Source organism: Grampus griseus (assembly GCF_964374135.1).
Source record: "Grampus griseus genome assembly, chromosome: 3".
NCBI classification, from domain to species: Eukaryota; Metazoa; Chordata; class Mammalia; order Artiodactyla; family Delphinidae; genus Grampus; species Grampus griseus.
In genome coordinates, this window is record NC_139019.1 from 54,904,399 (window position 1) to 54,928,498 (window position 24,100).

The 24,100-nt window shown below is 35.0% G+C and overlaps 1 protein-coding gene across 1 annotated transcript in view; it reads left to right on the forward strand.

The window, feature by feature from the left end:
- SLC30A5 (solute carrier family 30 member 5) overlaps window positions 1–22,211 on the forward strand; it is a 29,952-nt gene extending 7,741 nt beyond the window's left edge. The window contains exons 2-16 of the mRNA XM_082650908.1: window positions 1,193–1,315; window positions 3,053–3,119; window positions 4,317–4,402; window positions 7,128–7,215; window positions 9,768–9,855; window positions 11,057–11,133; window positions 11,376–11,546; window positions 12,000–12,288; window positions 12,472–12,680; window positions 13,400–13,557; window positions 14,432–14,561; window positions 16,905–17,106; window positions 17,899–18,125; window positions 19,830–19,958; window positions 20,571–22,211. Of these exons, the coding sequence (XP_082507034.1) occupies window positions 1,193–1,315; window positions 3,053–3,119; window positions 4,317–4,402; window positions 7,128–7,215; window positions 9,768–9,855; window positions 11,057–11,133; window positions 11,376–11,546; window positions 12,000–12,288; window positions 12,472–12,680; window positions 13,400–13,557; window positions 14,432–14,561; window positions 16,905–17,106; window positions 17,899–18,125; window positions 19,830–19,958; window positions 20,571–20,741 (2,215 nt within the window). The 3' untranslated portion in view covers window positions 20,742–22,211. The remainder of the gene's footprint in view (window positions 1–1,192; window positions 1,316–3,052; window positions 3,120–4,316; window positions 4,403–7,127; window positions 7,216–9,767; window positions 9,856–11,056; window positions 11,134–11,375; window positions 11,547–11,999; window positions 12,289–12,471; window positions 12,681–13,399; window positions 13,558–14,431; window positions 14,562–16,904; window positions 17,107–17,898; window positions 18,126–19,829; window positions 19,959–20,570) is intronic.
- The last annotated feature ends 1,889 nt before the right edge of the window (window positions 22,212–24,100 follow it).

A 24,100-nucleotide genomic window follows, 5' to 3' on the forward strand; every position in this document is an offset into this window, starting at 1 on the left:
CTAGAGGTATATGACCAAAGAAGACTACTAATCTAGAAAACTGAGATAATTTCTTCACTGTTTTCTGATTGCTCTTTCAGGAGCTTCTTTTTCGTTTCTTTTTATGACAGCCTAATTTTTCCATGGATGAACTTTTCTTTCTTATCCAAGAATATTATTTCTAGTTCTTCGTTGTTTTCTGCTATTCCCTGTGATCTCTGTATCTTTTAAATTTCTTTGCTGTTTTAGTTTGTTTGGTCTCTCATTATAGGCTTATCATAAAGGATTGATTATCCATATTTGGCCATTCTTATTTGAGTGAGGCCCAAAAAGCTAGTTAGAAGACCTGTATGGGGCTTGTCCCCTGGTGGGCTTCTCCAGAGAAGGGTTCTCCTGCTGGGAGATTGAAGCCTGGCAGTTAGGATGTTAGAGTTAAATGAGGGAAGGCAGGTGGGGTGGGGTTAAGAAGGGAAACTTCCTTTTAATCTCCATGATTTTAGTCCAACACTTCATCCCTCTTTTCCGCTTTGCCTTATGTCTAGACTTCTCCAAAGGTGAAGCTCTTGTCCTGTCATGATTTAGGAGGGATGGTTGCCTGGCTGTGCTGGGTGGGATTCTGGGGACCTAACTACCTGGCAGACTTCCTAATGATCCTCCTCTTTGCAGCTCTCCACACCCTTTCTGAGGTGCTTCAGATTCCTGAGCCTTCTCAGGGCTCTGTAGGTCAGGTCACTTCAACTGTGACTCACTGCAGTCACTTAGCGAAGCAGAGGAGAGGTAAACCTAAGGCATTCACCATTCCCCCCTCCCTTCCTATATTATAGTCTCGTTTCATGACAGATGGTTTGGTTTCTGTTTTTATTCTCTTTATTTGTTTGGAGTAATTGTTTAAAAAGCACATTAGAAAATAGTTGAGGCAACTCAATCAAGAACATTTTTATTTTTAGTTTGGCCTTTTTTTCTTTAATAGACGGTATCTGTGCATACATAATACGTCCATGTATATTGCAAAAAATCTGAAAGTATATATACCAAAGTGTTAATAGTAGTTATCACGTGGAGGGGTGAGTTGAGTTTTTGTTTGTTTCATTTTTTGTTTATATTTATGGTTTTCATAAAGACCCCTATTACTTGTATAATAAGAAAAAAAAGGATTACAGAGTTCTTTGTGATTTCAATGATACTGAAACTTGTTTCTGTTTTTATTTTTCAGGTTAACAAAATATATTGTATTACTGTGTGTCACTAAAGTTTTGAAGGCTGTGGGGCTTTTTGAATCATATGACCTCCTGAAAGTAGTTCACATTGTTCAGTTTATTTTTATATTAAAACTTGGGTGAGTGTGTATGGTTCTTTTTTTCCTTAATGTTTTTTAATTTCTTTGAAAATCCTGTTTTAACTGAGTATCTTTAGGATATTTTACATAGAATATTTTGTGCATTTTATTCCTCCTGACAAGTACTTGATAATTTTTTTTTTAAAGACAGAATACCTAAGGTTAGAGGTACCAAAAGACTGGATTTAAAAAAAAAAAAAAAGGATTGTCATATTCTATTAGCTTGCCAAAACATCAGCTTTTGCTTTAGTTTGTGTTAATGAGGTTTTTGCAAATTTAATGTCTGGCTTAATAGAATACAGCTGGATCCCCATATCTGAGTCAGTATTCAGTCTGTTACAGTATCTCACATGAACTAGCCTCTGAAAAGCTCTAATATACACCCCTGAGAGAATAAGAGTGAAAAGGGCAAATAATATCCTAATACTTCTGTAAAAATAGTTTGACCTCAGGACTTCCTTGGTGGTACAGTGGTTAAGACTCCGAGCTCCCAATGCAGGGCACCCAGGTTCGATCCCTGGTCAGGGAACTAGATCCCACATGCATGCCACAACTAAGAGTATGCATGCCACAACTAAGGAGCCCATGAGCCACAACTAAGATACAGCACAACCAAATAAAAAATAAATATTTTTAAAATAATTTTTTTAAATGTTTAAGAAAAAAATAGTTTGATCTCACAGCTCCCTAAAAGGGCCTCAGGGACCCTAGGGATTCCCAGACCATCCTACTGGCATAGTCTAACCTTCCAGCAGGCATAGAATGTCGCCAGAGACTTGTCTTGGCACAGATGTTCCTTATTTTCCAAGTTAAACCATGCTGGGCTGTCTTCACTACATGTCCCTTCATGGTATAGGGTCCCCTTACAGTATAAATTTTACACTACTCTGCATCTAGTAAGAAATTCTCTCTAAGTAAAGATTCTCTGGACCTTGAGATTGATAATGACCAACCTCTGTATTAATAAATATCTGTTAGGGATTTCCCTGGTGGCGCAGTGGTTAAGAATCCGCCTGCCAATGCAGGGGACACGGGTTCAATCCCTGGTCCATGGAAGATCCCATATGCTGCGAGCAACTAAGCCCGTGCGCCACAACTACTGAGCCTGCACTCTAGAGCCTGCACGCCACAACTGCTGAAGCGCACTTGCTGCAACAAGAGAAGCCACCGCAATGAGAACCCGCGCACCGCAATGAAGAGTAGCCCCTGCTCGCTGCAGCTAGAGAAAGCCCGTGCGCAGCAACAAAGACCTAACTCAGACAAAAAAAGAAAAGAAAAGAAAAGAATCTGTTAGACTCCTGGCAATTTTAGTAATCATGGAAAGTGATTCTTGACTAGAAAATTTTTAGCACCACTAGAATATATTTTTATATAACTATTTTGGGAATATGAAAAGTAGGGATATATGATTAGTACTTTCTTCATTACTATTTCAAGATTTGTTATTACTGTTTTAGAGAAGATAGGAATTATTTTCTTTAGTAAAGTATAAAAAAATATTGAGACTTCTTTTATGGCTTGTAAACTGGTTCTGAAGGCAGATACAAAAGAAAGAAGAGTTCCCAAAATATTGTAGTGGAAGCCTTATTAAAATAAATATTGTTCTCTAGTATATTTTCTTTAGAGGTTAACATACCCTTCAAATTCTAGTATATTTGTTTAAGTGTCTTTACTTAAAACCACACCTTGTATATAAGATTAATTAATATTAATATATTAATGTTTCAATATTCACAGGACTGCATTTTTTATGGTTTTGTTTCAAAAGCCTTTTTCTTCTGGGAAAAGTATTACCAAATGCCAGGTAAGTCTTTTGCAGAATCCTTTTGTCCTAGCAGTGGACCAGGAGGCAGTGTTCTTTCCTTGATCAGGGTTACTTACTGAATGATTTTAAGTGCTCAGCAGAACATTTCCAGAGTTAACTTGCCCTTGACTTAGCATTTCAGAACTGAGGCTTTAAGAGTAAATGCTAAAGTGCTAAGATAATGAAGTGTTTAAAAATGTAGACGAGGGTAGAAAATGTTTCCAGCATGCATATAATTATTTTTTTAATACAGGATCCATATGCTGAAAAGATTTACAAATCAGACATGTAGACATGCCCACAAGCCTAGGATAAATGTCACTGGGAAGCAGATAAAGCATAAGGGTTACGAGCAAGGCCTCTGGAGTCAGACAAATTCATGGCTGTTCTAATGACAAACCTTACTTTAAGCAAGTTACTTAATTTCTCTACCTTCATTTTCTGACCTGTAAAATGGAGATAATAATGCCTTCCTAATGGAGCTATAAGGAATAAATGAATTAATACATGTAAAGTTCTTAAAATAGTACGTGGCATACAGTGCGTATGCAGTACATATCAGCTGTCACCCTCTTCATCGTTATTATTCCCTTTAAGCATCTGAGGTTCAGGATGCATACCAGAAATGTCCTTCATTCTGCATCATCTCATATTATCACCTCTTTGGACAGTAGTTACACCCTACTACATATTTGCTACATATATGCCACAACTTAGAAACCTGTGCCATGATTTTTTATTAGATGAATTTAAGTACCTCTGTTTTAGAGACCAAGAACATTTTTTAAAACAGGATTAATATTTTAAAACCCATCTTAACTTTTTTCCCTCTCTTTTCAAATAATTGAAGGACTGAATATCCCTGCGGGAGAAGAATTTAAAAACTAAAACATTAAGTGTTCCTAGCAAACTAGTGAGAACTACTGTAAAAAACAGAGAAAATTGTACGCTATAGAAAAAGATTTCAGGATCTAGCAACAGACAAGAATATGGAAAATGAAAAACAGAATACTATCTTGCAAATCTAGATTTAGTCAAGGGATCTTAATAATTTCTATTTAATTTTAAAATATGTAACTATTTGGCCATTAAAATATTTGTGTTACCATTATCTTTCCCTATGTATTTTATTTAAGATTTTGAGATATTTGGCAAAACATATGACTGAAATTTTTAATTTTTTATTTCCATTTTTAGTGGATCAAAATATTTAAACATGCAGTTGCTGGGTGTATCATTTCACTTTTGTGGTTTTTTGGCCTCACTCTTTGTGGACCACTAAGGTAAATAGAAATGCATATTTTGAATGTTTATGTTTCTTCATTTTGAATATTAGTTTTATGCCATTATGTTTTATGTCAAATGTTTGTCAGTTATGTACAAATGCTTCTTTCACTTCTATAGCATTGGGTACAACTCATTGAGTATATATATATATTGAGGACCTGTTTAGCTTGTGGCCTAGTTCTTTGGTGAATACCATTAATGTATTGTTCATGATCTGTCATAGATATTTTACTAGTTAGAGTCCAAACAGTTTCAGAAAAATTTAGGATACGTGACTTTTTATTCATTGGTGATCCCTTTTAGCAGCTGATTTTAGAAATGAAAAGTCTGAAATGGTAAATAAAATCAACCAATAAGGAGGAAAGGAAAATCTTTAAAAAATGCTTCCCCCTCCCCCCCAACTCTGAAAGTCCTACTGCCCGCAGAAGATGCTTGAAAGATATGGTTATAAACAGATGTCTTGGGAATAGTGAGCCAATCATCAAAGATAAGTTTAACTCTCATTTCATATTCCCTTAAGCCTCTATAGATCTTTTTATGTAAATTGGTCGGTTCGGGGAGGGGGGGGACTGCTTTAGGGCCACTTAATTTAATAGGAATCATAACAGGTGCAACTGTGCATAAGTCTTCTTTTAATATTTCTCTGTCTCAAAATTATAAGCAAAAGTGCCTTGCCATTGATGGGGGGGCGGAATATGGGACAAGAAGTAAGGAATAAGATGAAGGGTGTTCTGAAGAGTCTCACTGAGGATGATGGAGTGGACAGGAGAAAGTGATCAGTGGGAAATGCTTTGTGAAAAGTCTTTTCTCCTCTCCCAGACAATAGAATAGCTCTGGGTTTGGCTCCCTTTGGCTTGTTTACTCTGTGCTTTGTCAAAGGAAGGGTGTATATAATTCCAATGTCATATCCCTGTCCGTGACAGCAGCAGCTTCCTGGCGTGGTGGGAAAGCTGGCTGGGATTTCTCAGCTTGGAGAAAACCTTTTCAGTTTATGCTTGAATATGATTGAGCGGTAATTTCTTACTCACGAAGTGATCTTTTGGTCTGTTTGTTACTAAATCACTGTCCCTGTGTGTTAGGCTAGGGAAGGAAGGGGGAAAGTTGTTAAATTCTTCCTTGGCTCCTTATTTAGTCATCTACTTCTGCCCTTACAACCACTCACTACCACCAGCTCCTCTGCCAACACTGCCCCTCTCATTCTTTTACTAAAATTGTCATTCAGTTTCTTGATTAGAAAGACTCCTTTGGTGTTTCATTGCCTGTCTTATTTTAAGTTAGTATCATTCTGCTGATATATTTTTTTTATTGTAATCTCCCAAATATTAACAGAACTAAAATAATCACTACTGTGTTCTCATTACAGATTTTTGAATAAGGAAGAAAAATGAAAATTTTTCTAATGAGCAGCTGAAAATCTGTTCCCATGTAGATCCTATAAGCTCCCTTTAGCTGGCAATAATGTTTTTATTTTTTTTTAATATTCATACATATAAAAAAAATGAACATTCATGTATCCCCCCAAATAAAACCTTACCAGTTCCTTTGTTGCCCTGTGTATCCCCCTCTCCCCCTACCATTGGATGTAACCAGCATCTTAAATTTTGATTTTCATTCTCTTGGTTTTCTTTATAGTTTTACCATATATATACACATTTCTTTTTTGCAAGTTTTCTACTTTATATGAATAGAATTACATTGCATGTATTTTTGTGCAGCATACATTTTCCATTCAGTGTTGTGTTTGAGATTTGCCCATTTTGATGCATGTAGAGTATGTGTGTGTGTATGTATGTATGTATGTGTGTGTGTGTGTGTGTATATATATATACACATATATATAGTTCATTCACTTTTGTGTTAGTTTTTTGAAATGTAATTCACATACCTAAAATTCACTCTTTTTGTCTTAGTCCATTGGGACTGCTATAATAAGAATACCATGGGCTGGGTGACTTTTAAAAAATACAGATTTGTTTCTCATGGTTCTGGAGGCTAGGAAGGCCAAGATTAAGGCAAAGCAGATTCAGTGTGTGGTGAGAGACTGCTTCCTCGTTCATAGACAGCCGTCTTGTCTCTTCACTGTAACCTCACATAGCAGAAGGGCGAGGGAGCTCTCTGTGGTCTCTTTTATAAAGGCAATAATCCCATTCATGAGTGTTTCACCCTCATAACCTAAACACCTCTCAAAGGTGTTCATTACCTCCTAATACCGTCACGTTGGTGATTGAGTTTAACGTATGAATGGGGGAGAGAAGGAGACACATACATTCAGTTTGTAGCATTTTTAAAGTATACAGTTCTGTATTTCTTAATATATTCATAGAATTTCATTCATTTTTACCACTGTATAATAGTCCTTTGAATGAATATACTCTAAATTATATTATCCATTCTCTCATCAGTGGGTATTTAGGTTGTTTCTAGTTTTGGGCTATTGCAGACAATGCTGGTATCTTATAAGTGTTTCCTGGTACATATATACAAGAAACCTGTATGATATAATCCTACAAGTGGTATTATTAGATATTTGTAGCTTCAACCTTCCTAAGACAGATAATGCCAGAATATTTTCCAAAACAGCTGTACATGTTTATTTTTCCCATAATGTTTTATGAAAATCAAGGGGAAAGATTTATTTTCTTCTCCCTTACTCTCGTTGAATTCATGCTTCCTGATAAAGATCAGATATATTTCATGAATGATAATGTTTTATTTTTGTAGGACTTTGCTGCTATTCGAGCACAGTGATATTGTTGTCATCTCACTGCTCAGTGTTTTGTTCACTAGTTCTGGAGGAGGACCAGCAAAGGTAGAATTTTACATTATTCATTACTTGAAAATTGAAAGTGTACATGTAAAATACTATCCTTTACCATTTAAAAGAATGCAGAGGCTTTTTCTGCTAATTATAAATTTTTCTCACAACCATTTTGATTTTTACTTTTTATTTTGAAATCATTATATATTCCTAGGAAGCTGCAAATATAGTACAGAGAGGTCCTTGTGCCCTTCACTCAGTTTCAATAGTAACTTCTTACCCAGCTCTTATACTATCAAGACCAGGAAATTGACACTGGTACAATCCATGGACCTTATTCAGATTTCACCAGTTTTACATACACTCGTGTGTATATGTGTGTGTGTGTAGATTTGTGTAACCATCACCACGGTCAAGGTGCAGGACTGATTGATCACCACAGACATCTCCTTCATGCTATACCTGATCCCTCCCCTCTCTCATTCTTAACTCCTATACATCATTTTTGGAAAATACGTCCCTAAGAACTTGTTATATTTAAAGTCTGATGAATGTTTTGCCAACTAGGTGACCCTATTCATCTTCCATAATTTAAGTATTAATCTCTTTTCAGTAAATGCATCACCAATGTGCAATTATAACTTACACCTACAATACTTTTATTTACCAAATTAAATGCTTCCTATGCATGACGCATTGTGCTCGTTACAGAGGAAAGGAGAAATAAAGGCAAATAAGGTTTAATAGTTTCTGTTCTGAAAGGGGCTTTCAGGCTAAATAATGGAGGCAGATGAATAAAATAAAGTGAACAAAGTAACATGCCAAGTAGAGCAGAGTCTACCCAGCCTGTAGATTTCAAATTGGATCCTTGGGTATTAAAGCATATGCCACTATTTAATCTTTTCCCCTCACTCACAGAGTACTCCAAAATAAATGTCAAGTGGATTGAAGATTTTTGTAGTTAAAAAAAAAGATATTTGTAAAAGCACAGAATAAAATATAGATGGATAATTAATCTGTGGACAGAGAAGAACTTTCTGAGCATAAAACCAGTAGAAAAAAATCACAAAGGGGAAACCACGTACATTTGACTGCATAATGATTACAAGCATCTGTGTAACAGAAATCATTGTGCAAACAACAAACTAACAACAATAACAAATTGCCACAGATAAAAGTTTTGTTTTTTTTTTTTTTTGCGGTACGTGGACCTCTCATTGTTGTGGCCTCTCCCGTTTCGGAGCACAGGCTCTGGACACGCAGGCTCAGCGGCCATGGCTCACGGGCCCAGCCGCTCCGCGGCATGTGGGATCTTCCCGGACCGGGGCACGAACCCGTGTCCCCTGCATCGGCAGGCGGACTCTCAACCACTGCGCCACCAGGGAAGCCCCTACTTTTTTTTTTTTTAAATATAATCACTCAAATAGTTTAAAAAAATGCTGAAGATCCTCAATAGAAATGAGCAAAGGGCAGGAAAAGACAACTCACAGAAGAAATACAAATGACTTTAAAACATTAAACAAACATTTTACTGCACTAATCAGAAATGAGAGTATGGATCTTAATATCCTGTCATTAGTGTCAATAATGAATCTGGGCATCTCGCCAGGACTGTGACTTTTTTTTTCCTTAGTCTGACTCTGAAGCATCACAAAATTCTCAGTTGCCCTCTTTGCTAAGAAAAGATTAAGTTATATTCTCCATATTTGGGTATTGTTAATGTTACCTTGTCCTGATTCAATGAAAATTATGAAATTTTAAATTATGTGGTTTATGTATACTAACTTTTGTCAAAATACCTACCACACTAATAGAGAATTTATCAAATGTAGTGGTAGTCATATAATGAATAAAATAGGATCCTCATTTTTCACTTAAAATTTTTATTTTATCAAAATATCTGGTATTACACCTATAAATTTGTAAATAGGGAGTGTATAATAATGCTATTTAGATTGCTTTTGTACCAAAAATTCTGAAGTATTTGCATAAACGTGGATAGTGTGCCCTTTCTATAATTTTCTCTTGTCAAAATCCTTTCCCTGGAATGAGAACATAAGAAGTGTATTCAGCTTTTAATACCTTTACTAGCTATTAGAGATGACTTTACTAATTTTCTTAACATGCCCTCTTAGTTCTTTTTCCCTAGAAGAGTGGTAACTAGGTTACTGACATTATTGTAAATCAGCTGTCTTCTCTATTACTTGCATGTTGTAGAATAAATTAGGTCACTACTAATTATTCCTTAGTTACTTGGGCTTTTCAAACAGAAGCAAAGTAACAGTTAGGAAGATTAGTTCTGTGAACATTTAATGGTTTGTACGTGGTAACATGCTGATCAGTACTAGCAAGGAGACAACTGAAGTTGTCAAATTGTCCAGTGCCCTAAAAATACCCTACAGGATTTGTTGGAGCTCTTTACTTTTGTATCTTACTGTTAATACTGTAAATTTATATTGTACAGTATAAGGACTTTCATGTCAGATGTTATTTTTTCTTTAAATATTTATCTGAAAAAAATTTTCTTTAGCATTTGTATAGTCATGGTCTTAAAAATCAACACTTGAAAAAGCTATTCTTGCTGTTATTCTCTTCATTTTCAGACAAGAGGGGCTGCTTTTTTCATTATTGCTGTGATCTGCCTATTGCTTTTCGACAATGATGATCTCATGGCTAAAATGGCTGAACACCGTATCCTTTTGCAAAAGATCGGAGTTTTTTAGTCTGGCACAATGGGAAATGAAGGAGTGACTGAATTATACTGATCAATCATGAATGAAACTTTCATAGGTTGATGTAGGTATTCTAAATCAGTATTCAAATAATGAATAAATTCATTCTAAATTAAATATTTTATAGCATCTCAATATCTTTTACAGCACCCTAAGTTTTCAGAAATTTAGGGACAATGAAAGAATATTTTAGAGTGTCCTGATGCTATTAAAAAAAAAATAGGTGATTTACCACTCAACAAAATCAATCTATTTGCTCTCGTAATTTAACAATTTAAATGCTCCTTTTAGAAGTCAGTGGCAATTATTAAATAGAAACTTTTTTGAGATTAAATGAAAAACCTTTGGCATCTTGCCTGAAAGAAGAAGTTCAAATTCCTTAACCTGGTATTCTCCCTCTTGCTCTAAATTATTATTTCCAACTCATCCCCCACTTGTCTCTTATATAAACCCAACTTTCCAATCAAATATATCTACTCATTTTCCTCTGCAGTCATGCACTGTTCTTTCCTATCTACATACCCTTGCCCACTCCATTTAGCAGGACTCAGAACACCAGTTTTGATCCTTCTGGTTACTGATACTGCTGTAAAACCTATTAGTTAACTAATGTCAGTTTACTTCGTTACAGTGAAAGAGGACAGCATGACTTTGCAGAACTCCAGGTTGATTGTTAGACAATTGTTGCCCACTGTACCCTCTTTTGCCTGTTGCTTGCTTTGCTGAGGCTTATGTGGTCAATGGCTTAGAAACACATTTAGCACTGATTTTTACATGGCATATCCAATTCCATTGGATAGGAGTGATCTAAGGAGGTTCCTTGCTCTTGTCCCTTTGTCCTCTTTAGAGTATGCATGCCTATGTCTTTTGGAGGTTAAGCACTAAAATTTAACAACTGTGCCTTAAGCACTATTATAATTGTTTTGGAGACAACAAAAGAAATATATATAGGCCATTCTAATTTATAAATCATGTCCCAAAATTAAATTTTTAATTATTTCCTTTTGTTTTTAAGGGAAACATATTGTTGAGGATAGTCAGGTTTGCCCTCAGATTAGTGTATAGTCAACCCAAAGTAATGTAGCTAAAATTCCAGGAGGACTTCAGGATTCAAAGAGTTAATATTTGGAATTTTTTTTCCTTCACTCCAACTCACTTAGCTGAAGGACATCATGACAGTGCTCTAACTCACATGCTTTACACAGCCATTGCCTTCTTAGGTGTGGCAGATCACAAGGTATGTTCTTTTCTTTGTTCCTAAGGTGATCAAGAGATTCTGAAAAGTTACAGCAACTGTAGCTATAAAAGTACATTTAAAATAAGTTATCAGTAATTTACAGTACTGCCAGCCATTTAAGTAGTTCAGTAATTTGGGTTATGGAAAAAACATGCTAGCTCCATTTCTTTAAATATTATGTATTTAAGGCTTGAGTGTTGAACTGTGTGTTTCTAATGAGATTTATCTACTTTTACTCATAGGGTGGAGTATTATTGCTAGTACTGGCTTTGTGTTGTAAAGTTGGTTTTCATACAGCTTCCAGAAAACTCTCTATAGATGTTGGTGGAACCAAACGTCTTCAAGCTTTATCCCATATTGTTTCTGTGCTTCTCTTATGCCCATGGGTCATTGTTCTTTCTGTGACAACTGAGGTAAGAGCAGGAATTTATTGGTAATAAGTAAAATAAATTGCTGTTATTTATAGATTTTAGTTCAGTACATTGTATTTTATTTCAATTTGATGTTACAAGTGGCTTTAAATTATCAAGAACTATTACATTTATATATCCCTCCCATTCCTGTGGCCCACAGAAATCAGCTAAATACTAATAATAATATTAATAATAATTTAATACCTACCCACAAACCCAAGGATTATATATCACCAAGTATTTATAAAATTATTAAACAATAATGCTTCTTTTTTTAATACTTTGGGGAATACTAGGAAAATGTGCCAATATCTTATAACTCTTATATTTTGGCATTTTATAAATCATATTGAATCATGGGAATATTTGTTTATACATAAAGGGATTAACTAAAATATAAGATGTGAACTTTATACCCGTATGGTATTAACAAATTTTTTTTTTAATTTCTAGAGTAAAGTCGAGTCTTGGTTTTCTCTCATTATGCCTTTCACAACGGTTGTTTTTTTGGTCATGATCCTGGATTTCTATGTCGATTCCATTTGTTCAGTCAAAATGGAAGTTTCCAAATGTGCCCGATATGGATCCTTTCCCATTTTTATTAGTGCTCTACTTTTTGGAAATTTTTGGACGCATCCAATAACAGACCAGCTTCGGGCCATAAACAAAGCAGCACACCAGGAGAGCACAGAACACGTCCTTTCTGGAGGAGTGGTAGTGAGCGCTATATTCTTCATTTTGTGTAAGCATTTTTCCTCTTAGCAAATTTCATCTTTTGGATTCTGATGTTCAGTCATTTACTAAATTTGGGAATTTGTTCAATGCTTCATACATTTAGTGCTGATAGATACTGTGTTGGGTTTTGGTGGCTTAAATTTTTTAAACTTTTGTAATATCCCTTTTTTTTTTCTTCTTCCGTTTCTAGCTGCCAACATCTTATCATCTCCTTCTAAGAGAGGACAGAAAGGTACCCTAATTGGATATTCTCCTGAAGGAACACCTCTTTATAACTTCATGGGTGATGCTTTTCAGCATAGCTCCCAGTCAATCCCTAGGTTTATTAAGGAATCACTAAAACAAATTCTTGAGGAGAATGACTCTAGACAGATCTTTTACTTCTTGTGCTTGAATCTGGTAAGAGTTTTAAATATTAGTGGCATATCTTAAAAGCGTAATCTTTTAATTTTGACAGTTCTGGTATAATTTTAGTAATTCCCGAATAATTTTAGTAATTAGAAATGGGCTAAAATTATATTTTCTCTAAGTATTAGAAAGATTACAGGATCATATTCATACTACTTAAACAAACAATTTTTTGAAGTATTTTAAAAACGTTGGTTTAGTGTGCTATTTCAAATTAGTAGATATAGTAGTTTATAAAGATTTTTATCAGGAATTCCATGGTGGTCCAGTGGTTAGGACTCCTTGCTCTCACTGCCAGGGGCCCAGGTTCAATCCCTGGTCGGGTAACTAAGATCCCACAAGCCACACGGCACAGCCAAAAAGAAAAAAAGATTTTTATCTACTCCTTATAAGATCTCACTACCGACCAGTTTGCTAACATTTTATAGTCTAGTTTATTTAGTTCTACAGACATATAAATAAAACTATCCCCTTTTAAGTAGTTTATAAGATAGACATATCTGATTTAGCTTGATTTCTTATAGTTTATATGAAATGAGGTTTCTTGTATGAGAACCAGTTAAATAACGAAAGAGACAGTTATATAATATCTTCAAGTAAGGTTTGGGTAACTAAAGGTTAAAATCCTTATGATTAAATTCTGATAAATCTCTCTTGAAACAGTATTTCCCAACATACTCCTCTCCTATTTTTTTTTCAACGTGTTTTAGCTTTTTACCTTTGTGGAATTATTCTATGGCGTGTTGACCAATAGTCTGGGTCTGATCTCAGATGGATTTCACATGCTCTTTGACTGCTCTGCTTTGGTCATGGGACTTTTTGCAGCCCTGATGAGTAGATGGAAAGCAACTCGGATTTTCTCCTATGGGTAGGTACCCTGACTGTCAAGGCTTGTAGCAAATTCCATCTTATAGAATAAAATTTTACTACTTTTAATACAAATTTAATTTTTCAGAGCTTCATTTTTCTTTAATTTGAAGTAGATAAGAGAAACTAAACCAAGCATTTGATAAATACTGAATGGCAGTAAGCTTAAGACTATATACTCCCTGACAAATCCCTCTCATAGGTAGATAGCAAAAAATCAGTTAAATAGTGAGCTATTTGGCCAACAGTGTTTCTTTGAGGTAATGGAATGTTCATGGTCATTCACATCTTTGCAGTTAGAAAGAGAATTTAAAGTGGCTATGCATGCAGTAGCCTTTCACTAAGTCATCATTAGTGAAATGATGCAGTATCCTTTCACTAAGTCATCATTCAGTTCAGCGAATATTAGAATCCCTGATTTGTGCAAGATATTTTGATAAGAACTATTGTAAATAGGTTAATAAATTCAGCTCTTACTTTCAACTGTTTATATTTTGAAAGATGGATGACCCCAAATTACAAAAAATTTTGATACAAAGCCCAATCTATGTGCTGTGACGGAGATACAGAGAACACCAAAGGATTAAAGGAGAGAGAAATAACTTCTTGCTAAGAAATTAGGACAGGCTTTGTGTAAGAAGGGACGTTGACAAAGGACTTTGATAAATATATAAGATTTCAACAAACATATATGTATGGAAAGAACCTTCCAGCATTAGTATGATATTTATAATCTTGGTAATTTTCTAGTCTTACTATTTGTGTAATTGAAAATCTGTCATTGAAAATCATTTCCTCATTTGTAACATAATAATGTTTATACTTTAAAAATATTTGTCATTTTCCTTTTCTAAAAATATATTCTACATTTTTAGGTATGGCCGAATAGAAATTCTCTCTGGATTTATTAATGGGCTTTTTCTAGTGGTAATAGCTTTTTTCGTGTTTATGGAATCAGTGGCTAGATTAATTGATCCTCCGGAATTAGACACACACATGTTAACAGTAAGTCTTTTCATTTTCCTATTTGAATTTCTGCTCAAACTCATACAGCTTTTTCCCTGCTAAAGTTTAACTACTTGTAGTTACTGACCTAGGAAGGTTTTATTTACTTATTTTTTAATTTAAATTAACATAACTTCCTATCTTGCTATTTACATTTACACTGCTGACTCTTCGAAATTAATTAATACACTTTTCTCTACGCTAGTAGTCAAATATTAGATAATATCCTAAAACAGTTTCTTTTCTGCCTTATTAAACGTTTTTGTTTGAAGATGTGTTTTTGAATACCTGAGGAAATATTCAAAGGCTTTACTCTAGATTAAATTACTGCTATGGCAACTTTTAATGTTTTCCCTGTACCTCCAAATCTTTACATGCGCTGTTCCTTATAGTTCTCACGCCCTTCCCTCACTTCTGCCCTTTTAGGCTTTACTTCTAAAGTTACCTTTGGTGGGATACTTTCCCTTAGTCCCTCTCTTCCCACCTTAAAGTGTGTTAGATTTCCCTTTCTGAATATTCCCATTGTATCTTGTGCAATCTCCTTTTAGCAACATTGACTTATAACTGTAGTTTAGTTTTTCATTCTTCCACAATTAAGATATGTGTCGCTCAATATCAAAAAAAACAAACAACCCAATCCAAAAATGGGCAGAAGACCTAAATAGACATTTCTCCAAAGAAGGTATACAGATTGCCAACAAACACATGAAAGGATGTTCAACATCACTAATCATTAGAGAAATGCAAATCAAAACTACAATGAGGTATCACCTCACACCAGTCAGAATGGGCATCATCATAAAATCTACAAACAATAAATGCTGGAGAGGGTGTGGAGAAAAGGGAGCCCTCTTGCACTGTTGGTGGGAATGTAAATTGATATAACCACTATGGAGAACAGTATGGAGGTTCCTTAAAAAACTACAAATAGAACTACCATATGAGCCAGCAATCCCACTACTGGGCATATACCCTGAGAAAACCATAATTCAAAAAGACACATGCACCACAATGTTCATTGCAGCTCTATTTACAACAGCCAGGACATAGAAGCAACCTAAGTATCCATCAACAGATGAATGAATAAAGATGTGGCACATATATACAATGGAATAGTACTCAGCCATAAAAAGAAACGAAATTGAGTTATTTGTAGTGAGGTGGATGGACCTAGAGTCTGTCATACAGAGTGAAGTAAGTCAGAAAGAGAAAAACAAATACCATATGCTAACACATGTATATGGAATCTTAAAAACAAACAAACAAAATGGTTCTGATGAACCCAGGGGCAGGACAGGAATAAAGACGCAGATGTAGAGAATGGACTTGAGGACATGGGGAGGGGGAAGGGTAAGCTGGGACGAAGTGAGGGAGTGGCATGGTCATATATACACTACCAAATGTAAAATAGATAGCTAGTGGGAAGCAGCTGCATAGCACAGGGAGATCAGCTTGGTGCTTTGTGACCACCTAGAGAGGTGGGATAGGGAGGGTGGGAGGGAGACGCAAGAGGGAGGGGATATGGGTATATATGTATATGTATAGCTGATTCACTTTGTTATACAGCAGAAACTAACACACCATTGTAAAGCAATTGTACTCCAGTAAAGATGTTAAAATTTGTTTTTTAATTTAAAAAATTAAAAATAAAACAAATGGATTTCTCTAAAGGAGAAATTGTAGATGTATGTAAATTAAATAGTGCTCTGAGCTAGAGCTACTATTCAAAATCATTTTGTAAGAGGGGATAATCAAGGGTAAGTATCCTTTGGGGTGTTATTGTGGCACCATTAAATCAAGATAATCTCATTTACTTTGTTTTTTAAAAAATGCTTTTCCATTGTACTTTTTTTACTTTGGGAAATTTTACTATAGTTAAGAAACAGTAAGACTGTGTTTATTTGTAATCCACTCATTAGTAAATTACAATCATTGCCTTTTAAAGTATTGATATTTACCTAGTAATATAAATGAGATTTCAGGTACAGTGTATACTTGCTCTAGTAAGCAGTACTTTCAAACTCGTTATTTAAATAAACAAAACAAAACTTTAGCATCATTTATTTATTCATAAAGCCTGAATCAAGTACATTTTTATTCTTAATCATTTAGTTAAAGCAAATCTAAATCCTTTTACTTGTGAGCACTTTGGTATTTGAAAGTTAAATGCTTCTTCTAAAATTCACACTTTTAAAATTTTCTTATTGAATTTAATGAGGTTTTACTATGAATATTTTCAAAATTATAAACCAAAAAACATATATAGCAACATAATAACTTTTAAATAACAAGTTTATTTTTTTAATTACAAATTTAAAGGTTTTCTTTTTTCTTTTTTGCTAGCCAGTCTCAGTTGGAGGGCTGATAGTAAACCTTATTGGTATCTGTGCCTTTAGCCATGCCCATAACCATACCCATGGAGCTTCTCAAGGAAGCTGTCACTCCTCTGATCACAGCCATTCACACCATGTGCATGGACACAGTGACCATGGGCACGGTCACAGCCACGGATCTGCAGGCAGAGGCATGAATGCTAACATGAGGGGTGAGTCCTTGCCGGATACTGTCCTACCTTTCAACTGTGTTCTGAATTGACATTGTTTATTTGTATTAAGTATTGGGCTCTTGGTACAATTTTATTTTAAAAAACCAACCTGTAACTAAAAAGAGATCTAAAGTCATCTGTTACAGAAAATGCTCACAACTGTTCATAAATGTCAATTTTTAAAAATAAATTATTGTAATTATAGAGTCCTTTTCATAGCGACATTTGAGTAAATATTAGTTGCAAGGGAAACTGTGCATTACGCACTTTCACTATAAAAGAACTAAGAAATTTTTATTGTACTGAAAAAAAATATGGGGGAAGTATCATTTATGTTGAGATATTTATTCTGATGTTTTATTTATTTATTTATTTTTTTGGCCACACCGCATGGCTTGTGGGATCTTAGTTCCCCAACAAGGGATTGAACCCTCACCCTCAGCAGTGAAAGTGCGGAGTCCTAACCTCTGGACCACCAGAGAATTCCCTATTCTGATATTTTAGTAGAAATAATTTAGGTAATGTCAAAACTTGGCTCATGTATGATTTCTAGGAAGCTTTCCCACACACCATCATAAAACTCACCACACTGGTAATAGTTGCCCACATCCTTACTTTCACCACTATGCCATGAATTCCTTGATGGAAGTGACCATGTTTAGTCATTTTGAAGTACCAGCCCCTAGCAGAGTGCCTGGTGAATAATAGGTACCTCGTAATATTTGTAGAATGAATAAAAGAACTAAATTAAATGTGCTTTAATTTTTAATATTTTATGTATCTTACTTGTAGGTGTATTTCTACATGTTTTGGCAGACACACTTGGCAGTATTGGTGTGATCGTATCCACCATTCTTATAGAGCAGTTTGGATGGTTCATTGCTGATCCCCTCTGTTCTCTTTTTATCGCTATATTAATATTTCTCAGTGTTGTCCCACTGATTAAAGATGCCTGTCAGGTTCTCCTTCTGAGACTGCCACCAGAATATGAAAAAGAACTACATATTGCCTTAGAAAAGGTACTGTGTATAATTTGTTTACTAGTCTTCTTCCTTTTAAAATAGTATTTGAAATTAAATAAGTTGACCTAATGAGAAATGAAAATGACAGTCTTGTAGGAAAATGGACTGATAATATAAACAGGCAATTCATAGAAAACCCAAACACAAAATAGAATGTATTTCAGCTTGTGGTTTGCCATATCTTATTATTTATTTGTTTGTTTATTTGTTTATTGGCTGCATTGGGTCTTCGTTGCTGTGCGCGGGCTTTCTCTAGTTGCGGTGAGTGGGGCTACTCTTCGTTGCGGTGCGCGGGCTTCTCATTACGGTGGCTTCTCTGGTTGCGGAGCACAGGCTCTAGGCACACGGGCTTCAGTAGTTGTGGCACGTGGGCTTAGTTGCTCCACAGCATGTAGGATCTTCCCGGACCAGGGCTCGAATCTGTGTCCCCTGCATTGGCAGGTGGATTCTTAACCACTGTGCCACCAGGGAAGTCCCTGACATATCATATTAAAGTAATTAGGATCTGCTGATGAACAGTTGGCATCTTGAATACTTAAGGTATAGCATCTTAACCCACTGGTTTCATAAATAAAATTAGTAAAGTTTTCTCACTTTCTCATAATTGGTGACTAATACATCCTACTAAAAAAGAAAGTTTTTTATTTCAAAAATAATACATATCCATTACAGAAAGCTTCAAAGTAGAAAAAAGAAAAAAATAATAATCACATATAATTTCACCACCTGGAAAGAAACACTTTTTTTTTAATTTATCTATTTATTTATTTATTTGTTTTTTTGTTTTTTTGGCTGCATTGGGTCTTTGTTGCTGTGCGTGGGCTTTCTCTAGTTGTGGTGAGCAGGGACTACTCATTGCGATGTGTGGGCTTCTCATTGCGGTGGCTTCTCTTGTTGCAGAGCACGGGCTCTAGGCACGTGGGCCTCAGTAGTTGTGGCATGTGGGCTCAGTAGTTGTGGTTAACAGGCTCTAGAGCGCAGGCTCAGTAGTTGTGGTGCACGGGCCCAGTTGCTCTGTGGCATGTGGGATCTTCCCGGACCAGGGCTTGAACCCATGTCCCCTGCATTGGCAGGCGGATTCCTAACCACTGCCCCACCAGGGAAGCCCAGAAACACTTTTGAGTCGTTTTTCTGTATAAAAATATTTTTAAAATAAAAATGGCCAAAAAAATGTTTTGTACTGCTTTGTAAATTTTTCCCCACTTAATTATGTCATGTTGGTAAATATTCTAATACATTTTTAATGACAGGGTAGTGTTACATTGTGTGGATAGTCTATAATTTATAGCCCTCTGTTGTTGAACATGAAGGATAGCTTTTGCATGTGTTATCTCAAATATAACAAATAATACTGGAATGTTTGTATCAATATAAAGGAAACAACATGGTTTATTGAACGTATCCAATGTTTAGACTAGGCAAAGTACATCTTACATCGGTGAAAATGGGTTTAAAGTCACCTGTGTAACTCTGTTCACTTCCTATTCCAGACTTCCTTCCCTGGCATCACTGCCAGGTCAAAATATTTTAGACACCTTTACTTGAAGTTAGTTGTCCCTCCCATTCCTTTCTCATTTCTGGGCTCTCATTACTTTTTTTTTTTAATCAGCTTAATAATGGTTTCTGGACTAGAAAGACTGCTTTGTGTTCAGTAAATTAGCCTTCAAATCCATTTATATCACCTCTCCTTTTATTTGACAGCTACAGAAAATTGAAGGATTAATATCATACCGAGACCCACATTTTTGGCGTCATTCTGCCAATATTGTGGCAGGAACAATTCATATACAGGTGACATCTGATGTGCTGGAACAAAGAATAGTACAGCAGGTAATAATCTTAAGTTTTTAAAATAATTTCAGTTGAGGTAATTGCACACATTGTAAGTTATACAGCTCAGTAGTCATTTAATTGTTTAAAAATATCATTCTTACAGCTGTCCAAGGATAAGTTGTTTTTTTACATCTAGATTTGTCTTATATCCAAAAATGGTAAAAAATAAAGTCAAGTTTTAGTATGTGGAGGACAAGCTTAAGTTAATGTAAAAAAACGTTCATTTGTAATCCAATTTGTAATTCCCAATAGATGGTCAAGAAATAAGTTATTATAAATATAGTCCTAAGTTAATAATAATAATAAAGTTGGCAGGTATGTGTCATGGTTGGAGATAAGGATCAAAACAGTTCCTGTATCCCTATTCTAGACCTACCGAATTGGAAACAGTAGCTGTTTTCCTTTTCTACTTTGAATGTCAGGTCAGTGATTTACTGGCCTTCTAAAAGATCCTATGTAATATTTGACCAGCTAAATAATAAACATTATTTTAAGAACTTATCATTGACTATCTGTGGCTATTTTAAAAAATGTGATATCTATTATTTAATCCAAGTGCACTAAATGCATTAATCTAAATGCTTTTAAATGTATGGATTTTTATAACAGGTTACAGGAATACTTAAAGATGCTGGAGTAAACAATTTAACAATTCAAGTGGAAAAAGAAGCATACTTTCAACATATGTCTGGCCTTAGTACTGGATTTCATGATGTTCTGGCTATGACAAAACAAATGGAGTCCATGAAATACTACAAAGATGGTACTTACATCATGTGAGATAACTTGGGAATTACCCCTGGGGTATGAACAATGAAGATGAAATGACCGGGTATTTATAATATCGCCAGAAGGAAGAAAATTGCACATAATTGTACAGAAACATTTTGTGGTATTTGAAAAAAATTTTAAAGCTCCCTACAGTTGGATCAAGGAATCTTTCTTAAAGGAAATTTAAATACAGAATGAAGCGTTAATTGTACAAGTAAAATAATTGTTTAAATTACGTATAAAACAGGAAACTTAAAATTTAAGTGAACATGATGTATCATATCATCTTCAAAAGTGAACATATAATGATGGATTCTAGTGAAGACCAAAATAACTTCTGTGTGTTTACTTTCTGTAAGAAAGCATCTCCATTGTAAATAATGTATTTACATGTTTATTACAAAGACCCAAATGAAAAATTTTTAGTCAATTTTTTGCATAGCCCTAGGATAAAATAGGAATAAAAGGTCTATATTTATGGATTTTCTGTATATAAAACTGGTTTCTAATTATAACTTAAATCCATTAAGTAAAACCTGTATTGCCACTTTAAATGTAAACTAAATTATTTGGGAGAAACTTCAACCACTGATATGAGGCAGCAGTGAGAATAGTGAAGGATAACATAACAGTTTTTGATGTATTACAAAAGCCAACCACTCTGTAAAATAAATTTTTTTTACTTTTGGTAATGTTTGCAAATGAATAATTACTTTATTAGGGTAAAGAACTTAGACTAAGTTGTGTTCATGTTATTCACTCTTGTCTTCTTCCTTTAAAGTAGAATATTCCATTTCTTGTTATGCATCTGGCATTCCAAGTTGCTTATTAAGCTGGTATCCAAGCAATGCTAGGCTTTTCATCTTTTCATATGTTGTGGAACAGCCAGTGGAGAGAGTCATAAATAACTGTCAACTCAGAGTTAATTTTCTGCCTATAGATGTAACTTTTTTTTAAATTTCTGGAACACGTAGATGTAGAAGAAATATCAAAGAATTAGGTGGTTATTTTAAAGTTTAATAAGTAAATCTTGTTCATAAACCCTTGGGCACTATGAAATCAAAATACTTACTCTATAACTACTTTCTATAGTAATATCTATATTTTTTTATTTACAATTTAAACTGAATGTATAGTCTGAAAAGACTGTATGATAAATAGATACATAATAATATATGCAGTTTTATGAACACCAAAGAATGTTGACCAAGAGAAACTTTTGAATACCTATTTATAAGCATCTGAGTATTTTCACTCTTATACTAGGAATTTTGATAAGTAGGATGAATTAATTTTAGTATGGATACTATTTTCTTATCTATACCATAATGGCAAACATGTATTTAAATCATATTTTTGTCTTACAAATTTAAAATGTGAGAGGTTTTAGAAATTTGTTATAAGTTATTTTGATATTTCTTGTCTTCTCTTTACACATTTTCTGGTCCAGAATCTTCAATACATATTAAAATTTTTGAGTGGTGGGAAAATAATTGCATATTGATGTTTTAATGTAATTTTTATACATTAAAAAATTTTAAGTAGATAGGTACAATAAATATTACATTTTTTTTAATTGTCATTTCCCTTGGAAGGCATAAAAATAGCAAGAAAATTAAACTAATGTGATGGACAACTATCAAGATGAGAGAGAATGCAACACTGAAGGGTGAGGGAGTACAGATGGAAAGTAGGTAAACTCCAGTATGGAGAGCACCAGGGCCCTGGTTCTGGCTCATACAAACCATATGACTTTAGGCAAATCAGCCTCTCTGGGTATCTTTTTTTTCCTCATACGTAAAATGAGAATACAATCTGCTCAAATTCACGGATACGGAGCAACTGGAACCCACAAACTGCCAGTAGGAATTTGAAATTTCAGCCACTTTGGAGAACCGTTTGGCCATTTCTTCTTAACGTTAAGCATACAGCTCTCCTGTGACCCAGCAGTTCTACTCCTGGGTATTTACCCAAGAGAAATGGAAACATGTCTATAAAAAGAGTGGTACAAGAATGTACATCTTCTTGAGACCCCAAAACCGGAAAGAATCCAAATGTCCATCATCGAGAGAATGGATAAGTAAGTTATGGTGTATTTACAATGGACTACTTACTCAGCAGTTTTTTAAAAATTACTGTTACAAACAATATAAGTGAATCTCAAAAACATTACAGGTGAGGGGCTTCCCTGACAGTCCAGTGGTTAAGACTCTTCGCTCCCAATGCAGGGGGCACGGATTCGATCCCTGGTCGGGGAACTAAGATCCTACATGCTGCAGGGTGCGACAAAAATATATATATATATGGGTGTGTGTGTGTGGGTGTGTGTGTCTATATATATATTTATATATATATATTTATATATACATATAATTGAAAGAAGCCAGCCACAAAAGAGGTCTACTATATGGTTCCATGTATATAAAGTACAAAAACAGAGAAGACTAAGAAGAATAAGCTCTATAGTGATAGAGCATAGAAATTTTCAATACAGCATTAATTTTCAATTGCTGTCATAACAAATTACCACAAGTTTAGGGCTTAACACAAATTTACTATCTTACAATTCTGTAGGTCAGAAGTCCAGTATGGGACTCACTGGGCTAAAATCAAGTTGCCACCGGGCTGCATTTCTTTCTGGAGGCTCTCAGAATCCATTTCCTTGCTCATTCAAGTTGTTAGCTGAATTCAGTCCTAATGATCGTGACTGAGGTTCCTGTTCCTTTGCTGGTATTCCCAGCTTCTAGAGACCACCTGCATTTTTTGGCTTGTGGCCCCTCTCCTCCATCCTCAAAGCCAGCAAGAGTAGGTCATGTGCTTCTTATACTTCAAATCTCTCCTGCCTCTCCTTCCACTGTGGCACCTTTCTCTGACTCACTCTTCTGTCTTCCTCCTCTACTTTTAAGGACTCTTGTGATTACTTTGGGCCCACCCAGGTACCAGATAATCCCCTATCTCAAAGTCCCTTTTGCCGTGTAATATAGTCACAGGTATGTTCATATTCACAGGTTCTGGGCATTAGGACAAGGACATCTTTCTGGGGGTCGTTATTTTGCCTGCCACGTGTTTGCCTTGCAAAGACTGGGAGTTTGTTAGAAAAAAACAGGGCAGGGAGATCTTTTTGGAGTGATGGAAGTGTTCTATATCTAGAGCACAGTGGTGGTTACACAGGTGTATACAATTGTCAAAATCTTAAGTATAACTTATGCATTTTCTTTTTCAAGTGCTTTTATAATTTGCTAGTAATTATTTGAAGCTACTGTGTGGTAAGCACACAATTATCCATTTTTTCTCCTAGTACTCTGGTATTATCACATAATAAGTTAGCTATAACTGATTTAGTTCAATAACACAGTATAGTGGACTAG